The 27,886-nt window shown below is 36.0% G+C and overlaps 1 protein-coding gene across 1 annotated transcript; it reads right to left on the reverse strand.

The window, feature by feature from the left end:
• Positions 1-6,864: 6,864 nt before the first annotated feature.
• LOC145612126 (putative xyloglucan endotransglucosylase/hydrolase protein 32) lies at positions 6,865-17,228 on the reverse strand. The gene is made up of 4 exons (XM_081667501.1): positions 16,844-17,228; positions 10,021-10,121; positions 8,690-8,907; positions 6,865-7,446 (listed from the first exon to the last, which is right to left on the reverse strand). The coding sequence occupies exons 1-4, from the start codon at positions 17,052-17,054 to the stop codon at positions 7,074-7,076; spliced, it is 903 nt and encodes a 300-aa protein (XP_081523627.1). The 5' UTR covers positions 17,055-17,228; the 3' UTR covers positions 6,865-7,073.
• Between the last annotated feature and the right edge of the window lie 10,658 nt (positions 17,229-27,886).

The raw sequence follows: 27,886 nt of genomic DNA on the forward strand, positions 1-27,886 counted from the left end.
CAAAGAAACTCGTAATTTCCTTTCATTGATCGCTTGAAAACACTTGGCCTTGAGAAGAAGCAATCGAACCCAAAACAATATTAGCTCACACTTGACCTTGACCACAGCCACCCGTGGACTCCCCCCCAGCCCCTGGATGCCATCACTCAAGCTAGGTGGGTAACCATGAAGGTCGAAACACTTGCTCTCAATATGGCCCCTTTTCTTGCAATGATTACACACTTTGTCTGACCAACAACTAGAAGTCTTGTGGCCCACTTTCTTGCATTTTGCACAAATTATATCTCACCCCTCGCGGCCACGACCGTCTACACCTGTACGGATGGCAAAACCGAGAGCTTTTGCGGTCTTTTGGTCATGCTCTTGCTTTGCCGTACGAACTCATTCTTCTTGTACAACTAACTGATAGCACAATCTAGACTTGGGAGAGGGTCTTGAGATAAATATATTAGTACGTAATGATGCATAAAAATCAGTATATCACCCCATCAAAAAATCATACAATTTACTCTGTTCTCGCCTATATTCATGTAACACTCTAGCCACACATTTCGAACAACAAGTACACGAAATCAATGGTTCATGGTTATATGTCTATTTTATATAGTATTTTACCCCCGTCCCTTGGTCGTAATTAGTAGTGTTTTTGGCTCTTTGGAGCCACTTTTATTACTATTTGGTGTTTTTTAGTGTTTTCGTAGATTTGGTTGACTTTTGTAGGGAATTGCACTTTTGGAGCATTTTCCCGAGATGTTATGGAGAGACTACGAGCATTGGAGAAGCACGACCAGTTTCTATACCCCAGGGCCGGTTAGATCCATCGAACCGGTGATTAAGGGCTCGGTATATGTGATACCGGGCATTTAGACCAAGTATTCAAGACCCGAAGAGGAAATCCAGATTGCCCCGAAGAATTGGAGCCCAGTCGAAGTCCAACCAGTGGCCCAAGAGTGCCACCCGGCCAAAGAGGCTGGCGCCCAGAGGCGCGCCCGGCCGGGCAAGGGAAGCAAGGCTGGCGTCCGAACTCGCGCCCGGCCGAGCGCAAGAAACTCCCTGATCAGCAAAAAAAGGCGCGCCCGATCGGGCGCGTGGCATTATTAGGAGTTAATTTTTGACGTTTAAGTTTGTTTTAGTTTAGGATTCTTGCTTAGTATAAATACTTCTCCGTTAAGCGAGTTTAGTATCTCTTTTCACTCTTCTTAATTTTTCCTTAGATTTTCTCTCTCTACTTAGCTTTAGATTAGTTTCTCTCTCTTATACTTTGTTCTTGACTTTATTCTTAATTCCAGATTTCTTCGGTAACAATTTCTCTTCTCTTAATCTTAGTTATTTATTTTATTCCTTTTATCATGTCTTGTTTTATTGCTTTGATTAGTTTAGTTTTAATTATGTGTGAGTAGTTCTATTTCTAGGGTTTGTGGGGATCTATAAATAATATGAAGGGGTAATTTATTGTTGTTAATTGTCAATGCTAGATTAATTTCCTATTGATTAATTTAATGCTCTGTGACTAGATTTGCGCAGATCTTTTATGCATGAGTTTAACAATATTGATTCGAGATTCGAAAGATGAGAATTAATGTTTAGGTCTAGTTTCAATAGGCAGGTTATTTTATAAATGGTTAAGTCGAGATTCGAGAGATGAGATTTAATACCAGTAGATTAATTGTGTGATTGTAATACGTAGCGAAAGCCCTTTATGATCTGATTAATGTATTCATTGATAATTGATTATTATGCTTTACCCTGGAATATTATTTATTGGTGAACCTATGCCCTAGGCCTTTTATTCATTGTTTTCTCCTTGTTCTTAATCTTCATAGTTTAGTTTCCTTTGATTATTATATTTTGGTTACTTTATAATCTAGATTATATTAATTAATTAGGAATAGGAAAACTCGTTTCTCTGTGGATTCGACCCTACTTCCCTATCTACATTAGTTAGAGGATTTAGGAATTACTTTTGATTAGGTGATACGACTTTAGCCTGTCACATGGTGATCTAATTCTTGCCACAAAGAATGTAATTCTATAATAAACTGAAATAGGCATAGAATGAGTTTGCTCACATTTAGCAAGGGATGATTTTAATCGTTGAATTCTAGGGCATTAGTTTGAGCAAAGCACTTCTTAAGATGCTCCCACAACAATCGAAATTCATGAAATTTAGAAAGCGAAGAATGTACCTCCAGATCAATAGTATTCGAAATCCAAGAAATCAACATCACATTGATTATTGTCCAATCTAACTGAGTAGTACATGGTGGAATCGGAGCCGTGATGGTTCATCCAAAAACCCAAATTTTCGCCTAGCCTCCAAAGAGGCTTGCATATTTGCAGCCCAATCATCATAGTTATCGGTTTTTAGATGATTGGGAGTAACAAAATCCCCTAGTCAATCTTGAGACCCTAGGTAGAATGGTGAATTTTGATTGATTTCAATTGGAGGGGGTGGCGGTGATGGAGGCGAATCGTGTCCACTAATGTTTATGAATTAAAAAAAAAACACAAAAAATTCAACCTGCTCTTGATACCAGACAAATTGAATAAATATAATGGCTTAATTCTCATTGATGACTTCAAACCCATATGTAATACAAGCCAACTAGAGCTGTCAAAAACCGACTCGAACTAGTGAATTCGAACCGTTTTGAAAAGGAACTGAACCGATAAGAACCTGTTATCACTACTAGAAAACAGGCAAATAGCGACGGAATGGTTCCGACGGACACTAAAATCCATCGGAAAACACATATATTCCGACGGATTTTAGTTTCGTCGGAAATCCGTCGGAAATTTCCGACGGAAATTAAATCCGTCGGAATATATGTGTTTTCCGACGGATTTTCCGTCGTAATTATCCATTTCCGACGGATTTTTCCGTCGTAATGATCCATTTCCGACGGATTTTTCCGTCGGAATATATTTTTAAAAAAAATATTTTTTTTAAACCCTAAAGCTTCCTCCGCCTCCTTTTATTCATTCTCCTTCTCTCTCCTCTTCTTCTTCTCCTTCAATCAGCCCCTCTTCTCCTTCTGTCTCCTTCTCTCAGTCGCTCCTCTCTTCTTCTCCTTCAATCAGCCCCTCTTCTCCTTCTCTCTCCTCTTCTCCTTCTCCTTCTCTCTCTTTAATTCTACTCCTCTTCTCTTTCTTCATCTCTCTCTTTCCTCTTCTTTCCCCCTTTTCGACAATCACCAACAACACCACAATCACCAACAACACGGTACCACCACAATCACTAACAACACCACCACAATCGCCCTTTCTCTCTCTTCTCATGATGAGTAAAGAAAATTAAAGGTTTTGAGGCCAAATTCGTCCATTTAAAGCCTAGATCTAGACTTTAAATGGCCGAATTTGACCTTGTTAAACCGTTTCCATGGTGAAATTCGAAGCATGTTTCAATTTAAGGTATGTTTTATATTTTAAATTTTTGATTTTGTTTCTGTTTTTTTTTATTGTTATTAGTTTTTGGATTTCGATGGTGGTGGTGGGTGTGGCTTATGTGCATGCGTGTGGTGGTTGGAAATGGTTTTTTGGATTTCGTTGGGGCTGTTTTGGTGCCGCGGTGGGTGGTTTAGGTGGGCGGTGGTGGGTGGTTTAGGTGGACTGTGGTGGGTGGGTCGGGTTTAGGTAGACCATGGTTGGTGGGTTTAGATCTAGGTTTAGGTGGGGCGTTGTTCGGGTTTAGATCTGGGTTTGGTGGGTTGGTGGTGTGTGGTGCGTGGCGCTGGCCGGGTTAGGTTTGAGGGGGGGTGGTTTGGGCTTAGGTGGGCTTAGCCATTTAGGTGTGTTTAGGGTTTAGGGTGGGTGTGTGGTGGCCGCTGGGTTAGGTGTGTGGTGGGTGAAATGCGATTGGAGGTGGTGATACGCCGTGCCGGTGGTGGCGCGGCGTATTTTTTTTAAATTTCAGAAAAGCAATTTCCGACGGAATTTCCGTCGGAAATTTTCGACGGAATTGAATCCGTCGGAATTTTCCGACGGATTGTTGCAGTACCTGAAATTATTTTTCCGGCGGAAAATTCCGTCGGAAATTCCGTCGGAATAGTGTTTACGACGGAATTTCCGTCGTAAAATGGCCATTTTCCTACAAAGGGTTTTCCGACAACCATTTACGACGGAATTCCGTCGTAAACCAACTTTACGACGGAATTTACATAGTTTACGACGAACTTTTTCCGTCGCAATTAAGGTGTTTTCTAGTAGTGTATTTTAAAACCGTAAACCGACCCGACCCGATTTTTCAAAACCTAAAACTGAACCGATCTGAATGTTTGAGAACCGTTAATGAACTGTACCCGTTGTCAAGCCAAACTGATACAACCCAAAACTGAGAACAACCCGAAACGAGTACTTCCGAACCCGATAACAACCCGACCCATTGTAAACTGAAACCGTTTAAACCTGACAAAAACCCGATAAACCCAAATCGCTTACAACTTTTAATTAGTTAGAACCGAACCGTTTATAACCAGTAATAAATTATGACCAAACAGTTTACAACCCGTAACCGGTTATAACCATACCGTTTATAACCCGTAAGTCCGTAACCTGTTATGACCGTAGAGTTTTTTTTTTTTTTCATTTTATCGATAGTAAAACAAAAGGGTTTAATTTGAAATATGAAGTATTTATATTGAACAGGTTTGGAATTTTAATGTCAATGAAACTCTTATGCTAAAATATTATCATCCTTTTACAAGTAATGGCTTATGAAACACTAAATTGTATTAAAAAAAATCTGAATCAAAAGGTAAATCTAGATTTGTTATTATCATTTGATCTTGAAAATCATTATACAAAAAAGAGACATAAAGCTAAACAACTATTTAATCCTCCATATGATCTACTGGAATAACTAATTAAATAATATTGATGTTATACCAGAAAATATACGTTAATGAAACCCGTTTAAACTGACAAAATAAATTGCCAAACCGATTGAGTTCAACTCGAACATATTACAACCCGACCCGATTAGGACTCGATATGTTTTGACCCAAAACCTGATTTAAACTGATAAACCCCATTTTTACACTGACCGAATTTAACCCGAACCGATTATAACCCGGACCAATTATAACCCGACCTAATTATAATCCGACCCGAAAAGAAACTGTGATAAAAATAAGCCGAAACGATACGACCCGAAATTATTTAAAACCGACCCCAACTGGCCCAATAATAATTCCAACCCGTTAAAAACCGAAAACTGATAAACCGATAAACCGAACCCAAAACCCGATTGACACCCCTAAAGCCAACCCTAATAATACCTCTGTTTTATATTATTTGTAACGATTAAACATTTTTCCTCCAATTAGTATTGTATACTCCTGGAGTAATATGGATCATGGTACTCCTTACACAATATATTTGAGTTACACATTTTATGTTATTTTGTTTAAATGTTGTGTTATTTTGTTACAACAATATGTTATTTACTTATTTATTACTTCAACCCCAACTCATGCTATTTTTAATTTACATTAAATAACATGTACTTATTTAAAAATAACATATTATATATATATATATATATATATATATATATATATATATATATATATATATATATTTTGAAATAATGACAAATTTACATCAAAATAACATTAGCAGTGTTGAGTTTTAAGGCATCTTGAAGAGAATAAAACACTTTAGAAGATACTAAATTTCTGTACATAAACACATTTACACCCTTAAATTACCTTCAAATCAATTGATTTCTAAGAAACATATAAAATTAGAAGAAGAAAAGGGGAGAGAAAAAATTTGTTAGATTTAGAGTTGGAGTAGTGAGAGAAAGAGAGTGAAAGTGAGGTTGATTCCTAGAAAACCCAGAAAATTGGAAGAAGAAAGGAGAGAGAAAGTGTATAATTTTGAGTTGGAGTAACTGAGAGGAAGAGAGAGTGAGTGCGGGAGGAACATGAATGAGAAAAATGGCAAAATAACATACATGTACTTAAATATCACATATATATATATATAATTTGAAGTAACAAAGAGTTAACATAAAAATAACACGAGTTTTATAAAACCTGCATGGTACTCCAGGAGTATGCTAGTAATTGCGTTTTTCCTCTCTATTTTATGTCAAACTAGCTTATGGTCCCGTGCAATGCACGGATTTACCAAAATTTATAAATATTTTATTTCAACAACTTTTTATGATTTTTTTTATAATAAGTATGAAAAAAGTCAATATTCTGGTAAAAAAATATTTCGTAGTAAACTTTAGGTTGTATATACGTGTATGAAATTATTGACATATATATATACTCCGTAGTAATTATATTAAAAATTATGCATATATTTTTAAATAATATTATTTTGCTTAAAATTTCTATAAGTTGTTACAAAAATGTTTTATTGAATTTGGGACGGAAAGATTGCGTTTAAGTAGGAAAGAAAATATTATAGTGTATTAAAATTGCTTAAGATAATTTGACAAAAAAGAAAAAAAAAACACTGGAGGGAAATTATTTAACCAGATTTTGCCACGTGTCATTTTTTATTCGCCTTTAGTATATAGTTATTGATCGTTGCAAATAAAATAAAACAGATGTAGTATGAAGAATTAGAAAACTAAGAAAATAAGGAAAAGATATCAAAAGATATTAACTACTCCCAACAGAAAATAACAAAATATTTCCTAAGATTTCCGAAAATATATCCGCAATACGTAAATATGGTCGAATCGTAAAGCATACATGAAAAATGTACCCAAATACAAAGATTGGCCCTTACATACAAGACAATATTTTGTACACCATGCCGACACAACTTATTTACGAAGTGCTGTTCATTGTGAAATTATTGATGTACTCCAATGTACGTACGATCACCAATTGTAATGAACAAAGATTTTGTCGGTAATCAAGAAACGTTTTCTCATAAACTTGTATATATCAATATACGGGGTGTACAAATTACAAAGAAACGGCCGTACACAAAACAAATATTTAGTGCATTATTAAAATTTCATACGAAGTGTATAAAATACAGTTGATGCAACTTATATATGTGGTAGAATATAGGATACATATTGATTGATGATTACAAAATTCACATTTTTAACGATGTAACCAACATTCTGGTGTGAGTGAATGATCTCTTTTACGATCCTTACAATAGTCGTAGAACATGTAGTGTCTTTGAACCCATGTCATGACGTAAAATTGCTTACGTGTAAGGCCGCCAGAACGATAGGGAGAGACGGAAACTGGGCGGCAATGGAGGGGAGCGTAGGCGGAGCAACCACCAGCTTTGAAATTGGTGAATTGACCTACAAATGGTTGATACATATAATTTGCTTTGTATTTACCATTTTCAGTTGCCCATGATGAGGCATCCCATATTGATCCATACACCCACATTGGCCTTAGTGGGAATGTGGCATCACTTTTTCTTTGATATCTTCTTATGGGAACATCATCTACCAAAAATCTGTGTCCAATAATGAGAGAAAAACAAAATGATTCTTGTGCATGTAGTGAAAAATGAACTTTATGTACTATATGCATATTCACTATCATAATTAAGTTAGATCAACGAAAGTTGCATGTGATGTTATAACTAGATTCATAGAGGTGATCTCAACTCGGGTCACTGGGTTGGCTTCAAGTGGGTTCTAGTTCGGGTTTAAGTCATGTTAAATCATTATGGACATGTAAAGATTAAATTAGGTCACTTTCAGGTTAGGTTGGATCTAATCAGATCGGGTTAATTTTTGACACTTTTAAGTTTTAAATTTTTTTTATAAAAATTGATTTCTACTTATCAAATTGACTTTCACTTCATAATTAAATATTTAGGATATATATACGTGTTTACTAGATTTTTACTAAAACTAATTGCTTATCGTTACTTGTTAGCCCTTTCTAATATTTACTTTCGATGTAAATTGAACTTGGTTAAACAATTTCTAACTCTTATCAAAATCCTATTCAAACTTATTTTACTTACTTTTTGCAAATTAAGTGAAAGTATGCAGAACAAAACACTTGACCTTTAATCCTTAGTGATTTGCTAGTATTTTTCAATAAGCATGCACCTATCTTTTCAACAATATACATCAATTGTTGAATATTGTTTATTCTTAAGAGAAGACTCTTGCGGCTTTCTTTGAAAAAAATTTGAAGAAAATTATTATACATTAAATGCTTTAGCATAAATTAGTCAAGACTAAATATAAAGGTTTTTATTGATCAAAGTCGACTTAATCAAATTGATACTTAGTGATGAAAAACTGAAAATAGATTCACTAGTTTTTCACTTTGAACCTATTTATTCATCTATAAATATCATTCATTATATCAGAGAGATTTATTGTACATATAATAGTATTATAGTACAAATTGAAGCTATCAAAATGAGGTAAAAAAGAGTGAAAACAATAGTTACTCCTTAATAACTCCAATTAAGTTGCCCCTAAATTCCAGCTAGATCCCAACCACCAAATTAAAACAAAGGAATTGTGATGAATGCAAAAGTCAGAAAAAGAAAACTAAAAATAAAATAGGCTCCATAATCTAATTAATGCAATTATTCTTGAAATAAATACAAAATAATAACAATAATGCAAATATCCTACTAATAATAATAGATTAATAGGTAACTCTATTTTTAGAAAAGTGCGGTGATATATTTATTTAGTATGAAAAATAGTAAGTATACTCAGATTACTCACATGATTTCTTTAGGGCTCCAAAAAATGGCATAATGATGAAATCCCTTAGTTGGATCAAACCAAAGATGGAATTTCATTTCTCTTCCAATAATATTGCCATCTCCACTGCCCCTTATGTAAACATTTGTTTGTAATACATAAGGTTTCCCAAAGGTTGTCCCTAAGAATTCCATGTCTACTTCATCATGGTGCCCTGGATGCGCCTCGTTGTTGGAAAGCTGTGAATACCATCATCTCGTAAATATTATAATACTCGTATTTTAGATATCACAATACTATTTCAAATTACATTATTAATAACATTATAAAATTTGGACTGATCATAGGATGGGTGTAATAGTTTGATCTTTACATCGATATTGATTTCGTTCATGATCTGATTTGGGCCACCCTTGCATTACACCATTCAACTGTTTTTAACTATTGCATTCATTATGTCGGATGCCTAGGATGGAATAAATATGCTCAATGATCTAGCTAGTCAATAATGTAGTACAATTAAAAAAAAATCTTTATTTTTTTTTAAAAAAAATATATTTATATAGCTAGCGTACAGGATTTTAAGGCCTTATTTTAAGACAAAATTATCAAACATATTATAAAGAGTTAGTAAATCAAGGAATATACTTTGTAACAATAATGAATAGTACGTACGTGTAACATTATAAAATTGAAAAATCTTAACTAATTTGGAAATAGACTGGTAAATGATAATTGTACTACGTACTTCTTTGTACAACTTATTAAATCTAAATTTAATTTTATAAACAAACAAGAAATATCTAGAAAATAAAAAATTATATTAAACCGACAGAATTATATATGAAATGGAATTTCCAAATCAGAAATTATTCTTTGTAGGTTGTTTAATTTTGTCGTGGAACGGCTCATGATTAAGCTTATAGTGGATATTTATTTTGTGGGTATAAGAATTTTAATTTTATATTTTTGATGGGTGGATGTACGTAAAACAAGTTGGTATGGACTAAAGCAAGAATCTAATCTAATTTGTACGTATTAGAAATTACAAAGGGGACCAAACCAATCCTCAAAATAAATAAAAAAATTAATGAAAAATTGAAATATTAATAAACTTAATTTATGAATAATGAATTACTATATATAATTTGACACTTGTGACTTTGTAAGTGAGAATTAAGTAAATTAGCAAAATGACAAATATAATACCAACAAAATCAAAGTTTATTGTGTGATAAAGTAGTCCCGCTTAGATTGTGATGTTTAATTAGGGAGTTGCATTAACAATAATTATTAATAATGCAGCTAGCAATCAATTATTAAGCAAGTTTTAGTAAGTTGAATAATCTTACATAAAATGCTGTTATTACTCCTGCAGTGTACCCTTGTTGTAACTTGATTGATGTACCAAAATACCCGGATCTAAATGGGCGAACAGACTTGAACCCGCTTCCTATACGTACCAAATATATATAGCATAGTAATTAGAAACAAACCTCAAAATATGTCAATTTCGTTCTTTGCTCAGATTTAGTTCTCAGTCTACAAAATTAATGACCTTGTTAATAAGGAGTAATGACCATTATTATTTAGTAGCACAAAACATAACATAACATAAAGTAGTATATATATATATATATAGACGTGTCTAGTGCAATATTCGTTTCATGTCATATGTAATTCCTAGCTTATTGTAGATAATGTTGGAAGTTCTTGATATAATGCTAGAGTGTTAGGAAAAAATAAGAGAGAGAGAGAGAAAAACAATGGAAGGGGAAAAGTCCCACATTGATTGGGGAGGAAGGTTTTTCCTTGTTTTTATAATGTAGTGCTTTAGCACTACTTAGTTGAGTAAGTTGGAGGTGTGTGTTACTCCACACACACACGCGCGCGCGCGCGCCGAGCCGAGCCGGGTCGGGCTCGGGCCTCGGGACTTGGGGTCTTGGGGAATGCGATGCGCGGGCGTGGGTCCTTGTTATCTTTTTGGAGAAATTTTATTTCCTTTTCCTTGTTAACAGAATATTCCAAGTATCCGTTTTTGACTGTTGGGATTTTCTGACTGTTGTGGGAATTAATCAGCCATTAATCCCTTGATTTTAGCTGATTAATTCACTCCCTTGTTTCTTGCCTCGTTTGTTGACTGACTAGATTAATCTGGTCATCTTCTTGGCCAGGTTCTTCCCACCTTTTATGCTTCCCGTTTTTCCTCTTCACCCTATAAATATTCGGTGGTTTTCTCAGCCAAAACATAACACACAATCAGTCTTCTCTCTTCTCTAAAATTATTTAAACACATGTTCTTCCTGTTCTGTTTTCTGGGCAAGTATTCTGAGTTCCAGTCGGGTTTGTGAGTGCACATAAACTCCGGCGCCGTGCTTATCCTGGAGGGCGACCGCAATTGTCTACTGCACCGGGACGTAGCGCGGAATCGTCTTTTAGGTCAGTGGTTCTCCACGACGCGGCTATTGTCAGTTTGGTTCACGCATCAAGAGATAAGTTATTTCTGTTTATTGCTTATTAGTATAACAATCTAAAAGACGATCATGGCTTCCAAATTCCTTGTTCCTGATATGTCTAAACTAGAACCTCTTGATGGAAAGAATTATAAACGTTGGGCTGTTAGGATGCGTTTTTATTTGGAGCAGATTGATGTTGCATATGTTCTTGATGATATTGTTGAACCTGTTGATAAAGATGATTTGTCTGAATATGAGATTAAGTTTTTTAAGGATGATAGAACTTGTAAGGGCATGTTGTTGCATTATATGTCGAATAGTCTGTTGGATATTTATATGGGTTTTCATCATGCTAAGGATATTTGGGATGCTTTAGAGAAAAAATATGGAACTGATGATGCTGGTACTAAACGTTATTGTGTTAGTAAGTGGTTAAGTTTTCAAGTTGTTGATGATAAGCCTATTATTGATCAGATTCATGCCTATGAGAGTGTTTGTATTAATATGGCTGCTGAAGGTCTGTCTATTTGTGATACTACCCTTGCTATTGTTCTGATTGAGAAACTCCCTCCCTCTTGGAAGGATTTTCGTAACCAACTCATGCACAAAAAGAAAGACCTAACCTTAGAGGAACTTGCTGCCCACCTCAAAATTGAGGAGGAAAACCGTATCAAAGACAAAGCCCCTTCTGTTTTCCCTTCCTCTTCTTCTGCCAAAGCCAACCTTGTTGAACCCAAATCAAACAACCAGTCCAAAGCCAAAAACAGTAACCTTAAGCCTAATGGGAAAATTCAGAAGTACAAGTTTAAGGGGATCTGTTATGAGTGTGGTATGACTGGTCACAGAGCTAGAGATTGCAGGGTCAAGAAGAAGAATGGGCAAAGTCAAGCAAACCTTATTGAAGATTCTGACGTTATTGTTGCTGTTGTTTTAGAAGCTAACTTTACAGGTAATGCTGCTGAGTGGATTGTTGACACTGGAGCTACCAGACACATCTGCGCCAACAAGGACATGTTCACTACCTATGACAAGGTTGAAGGTGAAAATGTCTTCATGGGCAACTCAGCCTCTGCATCTATCCAAGGCAAAGGGAAAATCGTTCTCACTCTCACTTCTGGAAAATTGCTTACTCTCACTAATGTTTTGCATGTTCCAGAAATGCGCAGGAATTTAATTTCTGGCAGTTTGCTCATGAAAGCTGGACTGAAGCTCTCCTTTGATTCTGATAGATTAGTTCTTACTCGCAATGGGGAATTTGTGGGGAAGGGCTTTTGTAATGGGGGGCTTTTTACTCTTGATGTTAAAATTGACACTATGAATAAGAATGCTAGTACTTCTTCTGCTTATATTGCTGAGTCTATTGATTTATGGCATGCTAGATTAGGCCACGTTAATTTTGATTCTGTTAAAAGGCTTAAACACTTAAATTTGATTCCAAGTTTTTCTAAAACTGATTTTTCGAAATGTCAAGTTTGTGTTGAAGCCAAATTTACTAAAAAGCCATTTAAATCAGTAGATAGACAGACTGAAGTACTGGAACTTGTTCATAGTGACTTAGGTGATTTTAATAATCACGAAAGCAGAGGGGGTAAAAAGTATTATATTACTTTTGTTGATGATTGTTCACGCTTTTGCATGGTTTATCTTCTCAGGTCTAAGGACGAAGCTGAGGAAATGTTCCTCAAATATAAAGCTGAGGTAGAAAACCAGTTAGACAAAAAGATCAAGAGAGTTAGGAGTGACAGGGGTGGTGAGTACAGCCCTGACACTCTTAAGGCATTTTGTGAGCAACTTGGCATTGTTCATGAGACGACGGCTCCCTATTCACCCGAACAAAACGGTATAGCTGAAAGGAAAAATAGAACTTTAAAGAATATGATGAATTCTATGCTTATTAGTTCTGGGCTTCCTAATAACATGTGGGGGGAGGCTATTCTTTCTGCTTGTCATGTTTTGAACAGGGTTCCTCACAAGAAGCTTGACAAGACTCCATACGAAATATGGAAAGGTCGAGCGCCAAACCTGAAATACTTGAAAGTGTGGGGGTGCCTAGCAAAAGTAGGCATACCTAGTTTCAAGAGGGATAAAATTGGTCCCAAAACTGTTGATGCTATTTTTATTGGCTATGCTTATCAAAGTGCAGCTTATCGTTTCTTTGTTAAAGGTGCTAACAACTCTTATGCAGGTGGTCATATCATTGAAGCAAGAGATGCTGAGTTCTTTGAGAACATTTTTCCTTTGAAAATGTCTCCTTCTAATGATAGTGAATTGCATGCTAGTAGTTCTGTTAGTTTACCTATTGCTAATGCTCCTATTACTAACGATGATTCTGTTTTGGAGCCAAGGAGAAGCAAAAGGGCAAGAAAGGAAAATAGTTTTGGTCCTGATTTTATTACTTCTTATTTATCTGAATCTTCCTTAATTGATGATGATTTTGTGCATATTTTTGTTTTGGAAGATGATCCAAGAACCTATGATGAGGCAATGAGGTCAGTTGATGCTGTTTTTTGGAAAGAAGCAATTGATAGTGAATTACAATCAATTCTCAATAATAACACTTGGGAATTGGTTGAACTTCCTAGAGGTTGTAAGCCCATTACTTGTAAATGGATCTTTCGGAAAAAATTAAAAGCCGATGGATCCATAGACAAGTATAAGGCAAGGATAGTGGTAAGGGGTTTTACTCAAAAGTTTGGCATTGATTATTTTGATACTTACTCCCCTGTTACTAAAATTGCAACCATTAGGACTTTAATTGCTCTTGCTTGCATTTTTGGTCTTGTTGTTCATCAAATGGATGTCAAAACTGCTTTTTTGAATGGTGACTTGGATGAGGAGATTTACTTGGTCCAACCTGAAGGGTTCGTTGTTCCAGGACAAGAGGAGAAGGTTTGTAAGTTAGTCAAGGCATTGTATGGGCTTAAACAAGCTCCAAAGCAATGGCATGACAAATTCGATAAGACTATGACTGGTAATGGTTTTCATGTTAATGAAGGTGACTCTTGTGTTTATTTTAAGCATGATAGTCATGGTTGTGTAATTATTTGTCTCTATGTGGATGATATGTTGATTTTTGGGACTGACTTGGATCGTGTAAATGAGACAAAACAGTTTTTGAGTTCGAACTTTGAAATGAAAGACATGGGTGAGGCAGATGTGATTTTGGGAGTAAAAATCAAAAGGACTCCAAATGGCATCTGTCTTAATCAGTCACACTATGTTGAAAAAATTCTTAAAAAGTTTGACTCATTTAATGTCGATCCAGTTAAGACTCCCTATGACCCAAGTTTCCACTTAAAGAAAAATAATGGTAATCCAGTTAATCAGTCTGAATATGCTAGAATTATTGGTAGTGTTATGTTTCTTATGAACTACACTAGACCTGACATTGCTTATTCTGTTAGTAGGTTGAGCAGGTACACTCATAATCCAAGCAGTGATCATTGGATTGCTCTAAGGAGGTTGCTTAGGTACCTTAAGGGTACTATGGATTGGGGTTTGCACTACTCCAAATTTCCTGGAGTTTTGGAGGGCTTTTGTGATGCCAACTGGGTATCCGATAATGATGAAGTTAACTCCACTAGTGGCTATGTCTTCACCCTTGGGGGTGGAGCCGTATCCTGGAAATCTTGTAAGCAATCTTGTACTGCTATGTCTACTATGGAATCTGAGTTTATTGCTCTTGAATTGGCAGGTCATGAGGCAGAATGGTTGAGGAACATGCTTGCAGATATTCCACTGTGGGGGAAGCCAGCTCCTTCAGTTGCACTTCATTGTGATTCGCAAGCTGCTATTGCTGTTGCACACAACCATGCCTATAATGGGAAGAAGAGACACATCCGTCTGAGGCATAAAGCCGTCAGAAATTTGTTGTCTGAAGGGGTGATATCACTGGACTATGTAAAGTCCGAAAAGAACATTGCGGATCCGTTAACTAAAGGCCTATGTAAAAAACTAGTTTTGGAAACATCGGAAGAGATGGGGCTAAAGCCCGTTGTATGAATTGTGAAATAATGAACTCCTACTCACTATGAGTTCAAAGGGGAACGTTATGTAATAATTCGGAAGCACATTTTTTATTTGTCCATCTCTAGATGTTTGTTTTGTGCTTAGCTACATATGAGAAAGAGGATGAGCATACGGCTCTTAATGAACCCATATCCATATTTTTGGAGGTGTGTTGTAGCTCACACTTGATGGAGTTCACCTACTTAGGTGTGGAAGTGTGGCCGCTTCCTATGAGTATTTCGTGGGCTTATACTCTAGAGCACCTATGAGCATCCAGGCTGGACGTATGGCCAGTATAATGCGTCACCTTTATTCGCGGAATTTCAGAATATTATACATGTTCAATTGTGTGGCTCAAAGTGACGGGTCCCTAACTCCCTATTGAGTTCAAGACGAAGGTCACTTGGTAGGTGAGGGATCATAGCTTGATGTCCACTATGTGTTAATTCAAGTCGCGAGACATTGACACTTATGCAATTGTTTTGTTTTGCCCAGAATTCATTTTTTTCTTTCATTCTTTTCATATCTTCGAACCTGTGGGGGATTGTTGGAAGTTCTTGATATAATGCTAGAGTGTTAGGAAAAAATAAGAGAGAGAGAGAGAAAAACAATGGAAGGGGAAAAGTCCCACATTGATTGGGGAGGAAGGTTTTTCCTTGTTTTTATAATGTAGTGCTTTAGCACTACTTAGTTGAGTAAGTTGGAGGTGTGTGTTACTCCACACACACACGCGCGCGCGCGCGCCGAGCCGAGCCGGGTCGGGTCGAGTCGGGCTCGGGCCTCGGGACTTGGGGTCTTGGGGAATGCGATGCGCGGGCGTGGGTCCTTGTTATCTTTTTGGAGAAATTTTATTTCCTTTTCCTTGTTAACAGAATATTCCAAGTATCCGTTTTTGACTGTTGGGATTTTCTGACTGTTGTGGGAATTAATCAGCCATTAATCCCTTGATTTTAGCTGATTAATTCACTCCCTTGTTTCTTGCCTCGTTTGTTGACTGACTAGATTAATCTGGTCATCTTCTTGGCCAGGTTCTTCCCACCTTTTATGCTTCCCGTTTTTCCTCTTCACCCTATAAATATTCGGTGGTTTTCTCAGCCAAAACATAACACACAATCAGTCTTCTCTCTTCTCTAAAATTATTTAAACACATGTTCTTCCTGTTCTGTTTTCTGGGCAAGTATTCTGAGTTCCAGTCGGGTTTGTGAGTGCACATAAACTCCGGCGCCGTGCTTATCCTGGAGGGCGACCGCAATTGTCTACTGCACCGGGACGTAGCGCGGAATCGTCTTTTAGGTCAGTGGTTCTCCACGACGCGGCTATTGTCAGTTTGGTTCACGCATCAAGAGATAAGTTATTTCTGTTTATTGCTTATTAGTATAACAGATAACTATGCTCATATAAGTTATAACAGTGCTTGTGACAAAATTAGATTTTCTATTAATCATTTGTCACGATAATAATTTAAATGCATCATCAAACATGACTAAAGAACAAGAAATTAGAAAATAAAGACATAAAAATAGAAGGATCCTCATATATAGAGAAGATGAACAAACAAAATTGCAATTAAAATAACTTAAACACCAGTATACTTATGGTAGAAATAAACTCGAACTCGTGACCACGACAAACCATTCTTATATGGTTGTTTAGGATTCAAGTAATCGTACAAGATGAAAATATAACATGTATAGAGAAGAATTATAATCACCTGAAGTTCGATCAAGCCATATAGTCAAAGCATGTTGGTCAAGCCTTTGATGTTGAGGACCCCATAAATTTCTATAACCATTCCAAAAACTAAAAGACCTAAACTTCTTACTAGGATAGTAACCAGGAGATGGTGGCCATGATGAACCAATGCTATTGGTACAATGGGCAAAAAATAGAAGGCAAAAGAAGAAGAATTTCTCAATAATCATACTACTATTAGTGTTATTAATAGTATTATAAATGAGAGAAAATAAGGTATGGTGAAAGAATTGTATATTATTTATAAAAATGAGCTGAGTATGAAGATTTTGATATGATTTAGTTCTTGTTGTTTGAGTATAAATATGGAGTGAGTGTGCGTGTGAGTGGGAGTGAGATGTCGGTGTGTGTGAGTAGTAATGAAAAAGCATGGCCGCAAGCTTATAGTCCATATAAATCAATGTAAAGTTTTAGCAGGCCCCATCATAGACAAATTATGACATGATGAATAGTTTTATTTATGCAGCAACCATGTATACCCGGTAATACGTGCTAAGCCTATTAGATTCTGACCAATTTAAATTTGAGTCTACTCACAATTTAATTTGAGTAAAAACTCTTCTAGCACATATATATTTGTTTCCAAATATTGAAAATGTTACCATAGATAAGTTGGAACATCTCTCTTACTAGCAAAATCAAGTAGTTAATTCTCGCAACACATGCAGATTCGTTTTAAATTAATGTAAACAAGACTATGAATAAGTTGGAACATCTCTCTTATCAACTGATCCTAATACTTATTGGTTGATTGGACAGATAGTTTTTAGTTAAACAAATGATTATTATTATTTTTTCTTTTTCTAATTTCAATGGCTAGTTGGAGGGTACGGACATCTTAGACAAAATTACATCATGTGATCTTTTCTTGATTTCATTTTCAAATCTAGATTGGTGAATTCAATTTTGGAAGATACTCGTATGGCACATATATTATACTGGCTTTGTAATTGTCACGCCAATCATACATCCGTGCGTAGTATGCTTGGATTGGGAGGCGATGTGTGTAAGTGTAATTGTATATGTTGATGCAACAGCGATACGGGTGTCTAATTATCTATCTTATACCCGAGTTTAAATACATCATCTCCTTCTTTACATTTATATTGTGTAGCAGCATGTAAAGATGATAGGATTATATCTTATGTGGAGGGTGTTAAAGTTATCCCATACATAATACCTCCTACGTTATATAACCAATTCAAGGAGTCAAACTATATATTTATGACCATACATGAGTTTGACCGTTCATATACGAAAGTAAATAATCTATACTATATAAAAGACGTTTTCTAAACATTTATATGTGTCATATGTGTCTCTTCTTACACTAGGATAATGCCACATCACCAATCAACAACTTTTGTTCCATAATCTCATCATTAAACTAAAAAGGAAAATTTGTCAAAAATAACACGACCTTTGCCCGGTCTTCCCTAAATAACACCATCTTTGGATTATTCCACAATAACACCACCTTTCCTATACTTCTTCCCAAAATGAAACAAAATTATGGGTGACCTGATATTGCAGGTAAACTTGATGACGTGGCCTGTATTTTGGGGTAAAGTCAAGGATTGACTTAAATTCCCCCTCCCCTTAGCCTACGTGGAATATAACCGTTAGGTTATTTCCACTTTCTCTATAAAATACCCCCCTTCCCTGTTCTTTTCCCCTGTTCTTCTCTTCTCTGTTTCTTCCCTTTTTATTTTTTTTTCTGTTCGTTCTTTCTTTCTCCATTATTTGAACTGAGCATGGCTGCTAGGAGATCTAACTCATACGCATCAGGTTCATCCTCGAGCAACAGAAGGGTTGGGGATGCGCAAGTTCGCTGCAATTGTGGGAAAGAAGCTCTAATTAAGATAGTGAGAAAAGGCCCTAATTTTGGGATGAAGTTCTATGGTTGTCCTATGTGGCCAGTAAGTTAAATCTAACTTTGTGTTGAATTGTGGCAAATGGATTGTTTGTGTATTTATTTTGTGTATTGATTTGTAATTTGTGTAGGACACTCAGTGCGATTTTTTCAAATGGGTAAATGAGCACACTGATGTTGAAGAGTACCAGTTCAAGTTGTTGGAAAAGGATACTATCATATGTGAATTAGAGGTTGAACAAAATTTCAGAGATGAAAAAATAAAGAAATTGCAGTTGAAGAAAGCTAAGTTGGAGGAAGAATTGAAAGAAATGAAGAAAGAAGTCATTGAAATGAGGATTGAGTTAGAGAAATTGAGTAGGACTGGAAAAACTTTGTATTCGGCAATGTTTGTTTCTTTGATGTTGTTTGTTGTTGTTTTTTTTTTAAAATAGTTTGACTCATAACTAGGGGCTGTAATGGATGTGTTATGGATAGCTATGTTGAATAATGTATGGAATTTGGTTAGTTTTTGTTTACAATTTGCACACCTGTTTTGACAGAACTTGTATAATCTTGATGATAGCAAATTTTGCAAAAAATGACATAAAAAATAGGCATAAAAAATGACATAAAAAATAGGCATAAAAAATAGGCATAAAAAATGACATAAAAATTAGGCATGAAAATGACATAAAAAATGACATTAAAATTAGGCCTTTGACATAAAAGATGACATAAACTGATCACAGTAGTTTGCTAATACATCAAAAGAGGCCCAACATTGTTTAATAGCACTTGTTCAAAGTGCACAACCACATCAAAATACATAGCATGTTTGTTTAACAGAAACAAATGAAAATAGTACTAGTTCCATGGACTAAAACATAATTACTCAAAAGTTTCATGATTCTTCAGGCATAAACCACATAAAAGACTTCAGGTCCATCAAGGATTCAGGTTGCACAAAGACTGCTGCATCATAGGTCAGATATAGATCTCTGCCTTGCCCTTGTTGCTGGAACCTGAGACATAAAAAAGTTGGTAAGAAATTGACAGAAAGGCATGAAATTGGCAAAAAAAAAATATAAAAAAAATACACAAAACATTCACAAAGCTGCATTAGCTTACCAGTGGGTTTCCATCATCACCAAACAAGACACCAATTCCAATTGTTGACTTTGCTCTCCCTTTACCCCTAGCCCTTCCTCTCCCTTGTCCTGGAACTGGTGCCTCGCCAGATTCAAAGCCTCTCTCTGCAACTCCCCTTCCTCTGCCCCTCCCTCTTCCCTGAGCTGCAGATTGGGATCTAGTAATGGTCTGAGACACACCTCTAGACCCCTCACCAGAGAGAATGAGCCTTCCACCCCTTCCTAACTGACTGGGTTGTGCAGAAGTGTTGTGATGGGCAAAGGTTCCTGTTGCAGTTGGGCCTGTTGCTGGAGTTGAAGATGAAGCTAACTGGGATTGTTGTGTTGGCACAGGTGTTGCTACAGGTCCTTTTGGTCTTCCTCTGGGCTTTTTTGCAGGTGGTGCTATTGCTTCATAATCCTTCTCTTGACAGCCCCTCTTGTTGTGCCCCTTCTTGTTGCATTTGGAGCATGTCATCTCAATGCCTGACCTACTTAGAGAAACTGGCTTCTTAGGATTCTCAAGGGGGTGCTTGATCCTGTTCTTTCTAGGTCTGCCAGGACCTATCTTGATAGGTGGGGGTCCAAATTACATGAAATCATTGGCCAATACTTCTCCCCTTCACAAGGAGGAATGGACCCACTATACACCTTCTTATAAGTTTCCACTTTGTAGCAGTCATCAACATAAGCCTCAGGTTGTCTATTTTTAAAAAAAATGCAAGCAATAGCATGGCAGCATGGAATGCCTACCATATTCCACTTTCTACAACTACAACTCCTACCAACTAAGTCTACATTGACCTGGTCATAGTAAAATCTCACATTAAACTTACTCTCAGATGAAGGCATTACATCACAGTTTGCTGCCTTTTCTTTCTCTTTCTCTAACCTAGCTTGTACCCTAGGACAAATTACAGAAGTCCATTTCTCCATTTCTTCTCTTTTTTTTACTAACCTTTGCATCAAGGCAACCCTAATATCCTCTAACATGAAAATCAAGTGCTTAGTCCTAGCATTAATGATGTAAGCATTGAATGTTTCAGCCATATTGTTTGTGATGGCATCATTTTTTATACATGGGTTCATGAATGCTCTACAAAAGAACTTAGGGTTATACCTCTTGAATGCAAGAGCAGCCTCTGGATTCATTTCAGTCAGTTCTTCTATTGCTTCATTGAAATCAGCTTCATTGTAGCATTTGGCTATCTTCCAGAACTGCAGCTTCATCTCCTCTCCTTTATATGTCCTGTGCCAGAGGGCATAAATATGCCTGGCACAGTGCCTATGCTCTGCCTTAGGGAGCACCACAGCAACAGCACTAAGTATAGCCTACAAAAAACAGCATCAAACACCATAGCATTAGATACATTTATACTCAATGAATTAAGAAAACCAAACAAATGAAATAAGCATAAAGTGTCACCTGATGCTCATCTGAAATCACAGCAACCCCTTCACCATCCCCAAGGTCCAAGCATGACTTGAGATGGTTGAAGAACCACTCCCATGACAGACTGTTTTCCCCTTCCACCACAACCCAACAAATAGGATACATTTGCTCATTAGGGTCCCTTGATACAGCACTCAAGATCTGACCCCCTAGGAAAGTCTTTAGAAAAGCTGCATCAACACATATCACTCCCCTACATCCTGCCTTCCACCCCTCTCTAACACCATCAAAACATGTGAATAACCTTTGAAACATTGGGGTAGAAGTATTGGGTTGTGGAGCAACTACCAACTCCAACACAGTCTGTGGACTTTCACCTTGCAATGCCTTCAAGTATCTCTCAACCTTCATGTAATGCTCTTTCATAGAGCCATGCAACAGGCTGTGAGCCCTGTACTTGACTTTGTATGCAAAGTCTCTAGACACAATCATTCTGTAAGCTCTTCTTACAGTTTCAACAATTTCTTTAGCTGGCCAATGTGGCCTAGCTCTGAAAACCTCTAGCAACTGCTTTGCCACCCAAGTAGTTTTAAGTTGCCTATTCTTACTCATGTTCCTATGGCATGTATGTGTATCAACTGCAGTCTTCACCATCCATGTTGAATCCCTTGAATGCATTGAACAGTACACATAAAAGGGGCAATCTCCAACACATTTAACTCCTAACCTCTGCTTGCCTTTCCAACTCACAGTGTATTTCAAATCCCTCCCTTGCATCACTGCATATTTAGTTACAACATCCTTAAAGTCTGTACTGTTTGCAAATCTTTGACCTGCCTTCCATTTAAACTTGGTGAAATCACCATCAGGCCTCACTACCTCCCCCTTAACACCATTTACCTCATCATCACTGCCAGTTGGGGTGTCAATGTCTTCATCATCATCACAATCACTTCTCAAACCTCCCTCAGATTCTACTGCTTTGCCAACACCACCATCATCAACTACCTTCCCCTCACAGGCTTCCTTTTCCAACTGCTCAGCTAATTTAAGTATCCTAGAGTTACAATCCTTAACTCTATCCCTTGCTTCCCTTAGCTCATCATCACTCTCATCAGTTTCTGCATCAATGAATTGAGTTTCTTCTATATCTTCAGTTGCCTCAGCTTTTAAATCTTTAGGACCCTCATCACCATCACCATCTACACCCTTATCTTGATTCCCTCCCTCACCTTCTCCATCATCCTCAGGGTCATATGGTGGATCTTCTCCATCACTAGACTCACCATCAGAACCAACTAAATCTCTCCAATTCAAAGGGCTGTCTGGCCTACTATCCTCCCAATCATAGTCTTCCACAAAATTTGTGTCTACAGTAGGCAAACTAGTAGTAGAGGAAAAGTCTAAATATGGGAATTGAGAAAGGTTTGGAAACTCAATTTGGCTAAAGGTAGGAATCTTAGAAGAGGGTAAGGGGGCTTCAGGTTCTTTGTGCTTGAGATTTATATCTGTTGTATTAATTGTGGTGGTTGGATCAGTGTGTTGTGATGAAGATGTAGGTGGGTTTTGGGGAAGGTAGGAATCTTTTTTAAAAGATGATGTGGTGGCTGCTTTTGGTGATGATGTGGCAGCATCTTTCTTTTGACCAGGACAAGTGTTTGGGTTTGTGAACAACTTTGTCTGTGGTCCCTTCTTGGGAGTCTTTTTTTTTTTCTTTTGCTGGATTTAGTTGGGGGGATTTGAACTGTTTTTTCTGCTGTTTTGGATTGGGTAGATTTGCCAACATCACTTTCCTTTGGAACAGGTTGACTCACACTCCCTTCCTTAGTTTCACTAGGCTCAATATGTGCATGAAGTGTGTCATAATCATACTGCACAGCATACACAACAATACCCCTATTTTTAACCCCTAACTCACTCATCACTCTACATTCTTCATCCCCATGGATTACTCTCAAACCTTTGTCCACACTCAACCCAGAAATTTGGTAAAACAGTTGATTCACCCAATCCATCCCACTTTGCTTCCCAAACTCAAGCAACTCCCAATAACAGAGTTCATCTGGGTCTATAAGAAAATTAGTACACTCCCCACTCTTATACACCAATTCACCATTCTTAACCAATTCAAATTCACCCCCATGCCAGAATCTGACAGTTAAACTGTCAAAATTGTTACTCTTTACAACCTATAATTAGACACCACAATTAGGCTACAAACAACAGTGCATACATCACATCAATACTACACCAAATCCGTAATCCTACGTACATCAATAATCTAACTAATCAACAAACATTCATCACAACAAGCATTTAAAAAAAATTTATATACCACTGATTCCTCAAATTGCCCAGCACAATAATAACCAAGTAAACAAACTAAATTGCATAATTAATCACTTCAAATTGAAATTAAAATGCATCCAATTCATAATCCAAAACACCACAATCAATTTCAAAGTATTTAAAAGAAAAAAATCGTACCTTTTTCTTAGGCATTTACACAAAATATCGAAACTTTACTATCTTCAATCTGCAACAATCGTACTCAATCAACCTCCAAAGTTTCCGCAATTAATTTTTGACCTTCAATTGAATTATGATGCCTTCGTTTTTCAGACAGAAGAATTGGAGAGAGAGTGAAATTGAGAGGGAAATGAATTAAAGAGGGAAACAGAGAGTAGTTGAGGCATTTAATTCCACGTAGGCTAAGGGGAGGGGGAATTTAAGTCAATCCTTGACTTTACCCCAAAATACAGGCCACGTCATCAAGTTTACCTGCAATATCAGGTCACCCATAATTTTGTTTCATTTTGGGAAGAAGTATAGGAAAGGTGGTGTTATTGTGGAATAATCCAAAGGTGGTGTTATTTAGGGAAGACCGGGCAAAGGTCGTGTTATTTTTGACAAATTTTCCAACTAAAAATGGATACAAAGAGGTTTGAACATACACCAAAGCTCAATGAATGAATACCTTACTTATATTGAGTTATCGACCATCTTAACTGGAAATAAACCACGCTTTTTTTAATCCATACAAATATATAAATACAAATAGAAATGTAGAATAAAAGCAAAAAATATGTAAAATAATTTATTGTTGGCATTGTATTATAATTATTGACAATAAAAAATAATTAAACCTCTAAACTGTATAATAAAAACTTAAACTAAAAAAAACAAAAACATTATTCAAAGTTGCCTCTAGAGCAAAGCCCGAGTCACACACAAGTTGAACATTAAAACAGATATTAATTGTATAGAATATTTCAAGCATCCCACACTTTAGCCCCAGTGTGATCATACACTTAAGTATGGTGGCGTCCAAAAGTGTGATCATACACTTAAGTATGGTGGCGTTCAAAGGGAAGGAAGCTAAAGTAAAAGAATCGCCAACAAGTTTTAGGAACTTGTAAACCGTTCACATGGTGAAGGTCACACCCCTTCACGATCCATGAGATCGCTAACTCCATAGTGGTCTTGAACTATGACTGGATATTCGGGGAGATGAAGATACAAATCCAACCTAAAAGAGATTGAACCTGTCCTAATAATAGGTCTCTACTCTATTCTTCTCATTATTCATGTGCACTTTTGGACTAACATGCAATCATTAAGTTAACCCTAAACCTGTTTAATCTATGTTGGTTGAATATTAATGCACAAACAAAATTATTATTGACAATCACTTGAATTATATAATCATATTAACCCAAACAAAATTATTAATGATCTTATTATGCGTGATTACAAGTACAAATTCCCTTTAATCATATATAAAAGGCGTGATCAAACAATAACATAATAATATATATCAAGCAACATAATCATAACAACAATCATCATCAAAATAATAATCTCAATCTCATGAAAGCATAATAATATTAGCAAGATCCTAGGATGATACTAACAAGATTAATAACAATTCCTAACATGTCACTAAACATTAAAGATCAAAATTTTAGCCCTAACATGATACTAACATGATATTAGAAAGAATAGGAAGAAACCTAAACATGATACTAGAAATATACATGATATTAGAAATATTAATTATTACCCTAAACATGATACTAGGGATCATAAAGACACCCTAACATGATACTAGGAATTAACAAAATAATCTAAGCATGCTTTCTATAGAAATTAAGCAATAAAACAACTTACTTGGTTGCCTCGAATCTCTTTCTATCAAAACAATACACACGTTAGTAACTTCAAAGAAAATATTAAATAGTAAATCTAATCAAAGAATTGAAATAAAATTTGGGACCAAACACTCAGAAATTATCAACCTTTCACGTCTAGGGCAAAGGCAACTTCCAGCTTGGCTAGGTGTGTCTATAACTTGTGAATGAGGTGTAATGTATTTTGAAAAGGACTAGGCTTAGAAAAAAAATAGAGAGAGAATAAGCTTTAACTTGAGAGAATTAAGGATGATTGTTGATGAATAAAAATGGGGAATATCGACCCTATTTATAGAGAAAATAGTCCGAAAATGATAGAAAAGAGTTAGAATTCGAATCGGAATAAAATTGGTTCTCTCGCAGAGCTGTCGCGAAACGACATAAATCACGCATGGCGACAGACTCTGACGTTTGGCGCTGGGACAGTTTTTTGAGGATTTTATTTTTAATCTTATCTTTTGATCCAGTTGTCCAAATAAGTCATATAATATGTCGTTGGAAAGTTCTTGAAGTCTACTTTCCAATTCAATTAGAATCAGATTAAAATCTTTTGTAGATAAAAAAATATGGCTGAAATTGTGGAAGGGTGTTAGTTTTGGATAGAGTTTCGTATTTCTTTCATATCTTTTTTGTTATAGCTCAGAAGTAATATTATAATATATCATTGGAAAGATAACTTCAAGTTCTATCCATATAAGATTTGGATAAAAATCATGAGACACAAAAATAATATCTGATCATCTTCCATTTCGCACTAAACAAGGACTCTCAAAAGGAGAAGTTTTATTCAATTTCGAATTCTTTGATCTTATCTTTTCGAAAAAGGATACTTAAGATCTTTTAGAAACTTATAGAAGCTTCTAATAAATCCTATTTATTTTAGGAATGGGATTAAACCTTTGGACCCTCCACATGATCATTGGGTCGTAGATAAAATCTGGTTTTGGCCCAGTTTAGTATTTTGGTCATAACTTCCTCATTATTCATCGGAATTGGGCTTATAATATATTGTTGAAAAGGTCTTTTCAAGATCCATCCAACTACATCATTATTGGACTTTTTTAATGGACCAAACCAAACTGGACTGCACGTTTTCATAAATAGAGTAAGAAAAGAAATGTTTTCAAAAACAGAAAGAAGTATTTTTATTAAAAATAACCGCATCACTAGACTTTTCACACTTTCACTTCGTCCGATAATCAATGACGCGTAAGATACTCATCACTGGGTTTTGTTTTTGGGGAGACACAATTACGTATCTACATTAACATTATTAGAAATCACATTAATATTATTTTTAAAAACATTTCACATCGTACCAATTGGTTTTATTGTTACAAAATAAAAAGGTCTTCATACAATACTCATAAGTTATATTCAACATTATTCTATATACTCTATTCGTGTTACACTTTGACTGACATGTAGTTTTAGATAATTTTAATCTATCGATTGAAATAATGTAACTATGTAAGGGATCGTTTGATTCACACGGGGTAAATGGAAGGGAATCAAGAAAGGGTATGACAGATAATGGAAAGCAAAACCCATTGATTTACTTTATTGTTTGGTAATATTTGGTCCTTCACCTCTCTTTCTCCTTTCACCGTTGCACCACCACCCTTTTTCTTTCTCCTCTCATCCTTGTTAGCAATGGTCCGAATAAAGTGGGAGAAGAGTAGCGGTGCGATGGCTGGGTTTTCTGGTGGTGTGGATAGATAGGAGGGTTGTAAAATGGTGATGTTATGGTGGCTAAGGAATGAGAATAGAAATATTTAGGGGGTAGGGAATCAACTTGGAAGATTTAGGGGAATGGTGATGTAATGCCCTGGAAATTCCCTTCATTGAAAATACATTTTATACTCTAAATAAAACTCTCTTTAGGAAATATCCAAAAAAATAACCGCCAACGTGATAACAACTGATGCTATTTTTTAAAGTCACGCGTACAGCGGAAGTCTAAAACAAAAATCAACTTTAAAAACAAAATTAAGTTCATAACCTCAAAAAAAAATGTAAGATTAAATAATTCACAAGTTGGAACCAATCCAAACATGGCCCTTTTAAAACTCCAACATAAATTAAACATAACAATGTAAGACCATATCAATAATCCAATAATTCAAAATATAAAAACTAGGAAAACGTAACAAGTAGTAAGTCTCTGCACTCATTCCCTTTATGCTTTTCATGCTTCAAGCACCTGTCACTTCCCCTTTATTTCAACCCTCTACTCACCATATAAATGGGACATAGTAGGGTCAACAAAAGGAAAGTCAAACACAAATACAAAAGTACAAATCAACAAAAGTTGAGTACATATGCACCACACTAACATGAATATCCTATCATCAATAAAAATAAATAAAACATGCTTGCCAAACAATCACAAGTTAACTTATGACTCATAACTAATAATATTAATTATTATTAATAG

Source organism: Chenopodium album, chromosome 3, assembly GCF_948465745.1.
Source record: "Chenopodium album chromosome 3, dcCheAlbu1.1, whole genome shotgun sequence".
In the NCBI taxonomy this organism is placed as follows: domain Eukaryota; kingdom Viridiplantae; phylum Streptophyta; class Magnoliopsida; order Caryophyllales; family Amaranthaceae; genus Chenopodium; species Chenopodium album.

Coding starts and splice junctions, on each gene's coding strand:
- LOC145612126 (XM_081667501.1), bottom strand. CDS start 17,054: ATGATTATTGAGAAATTCTTCTTCTTTTGCCTTCTATTTTTTGCCCAT. Junction 10,122..16,843: donor ATGGCTTGATCGAACTTCAG/GTGATTATAATT, acceptor TGGTACGTATAG/GAAGCGGGTTCAAGTCTGTT. Junction 8,908..10,020: donor GAGTAATAACAGCATTTTAT/GTAAGATTATTC, acceptor TGGTATTCACAG/CTTTCCAACAACGAGGCGCA.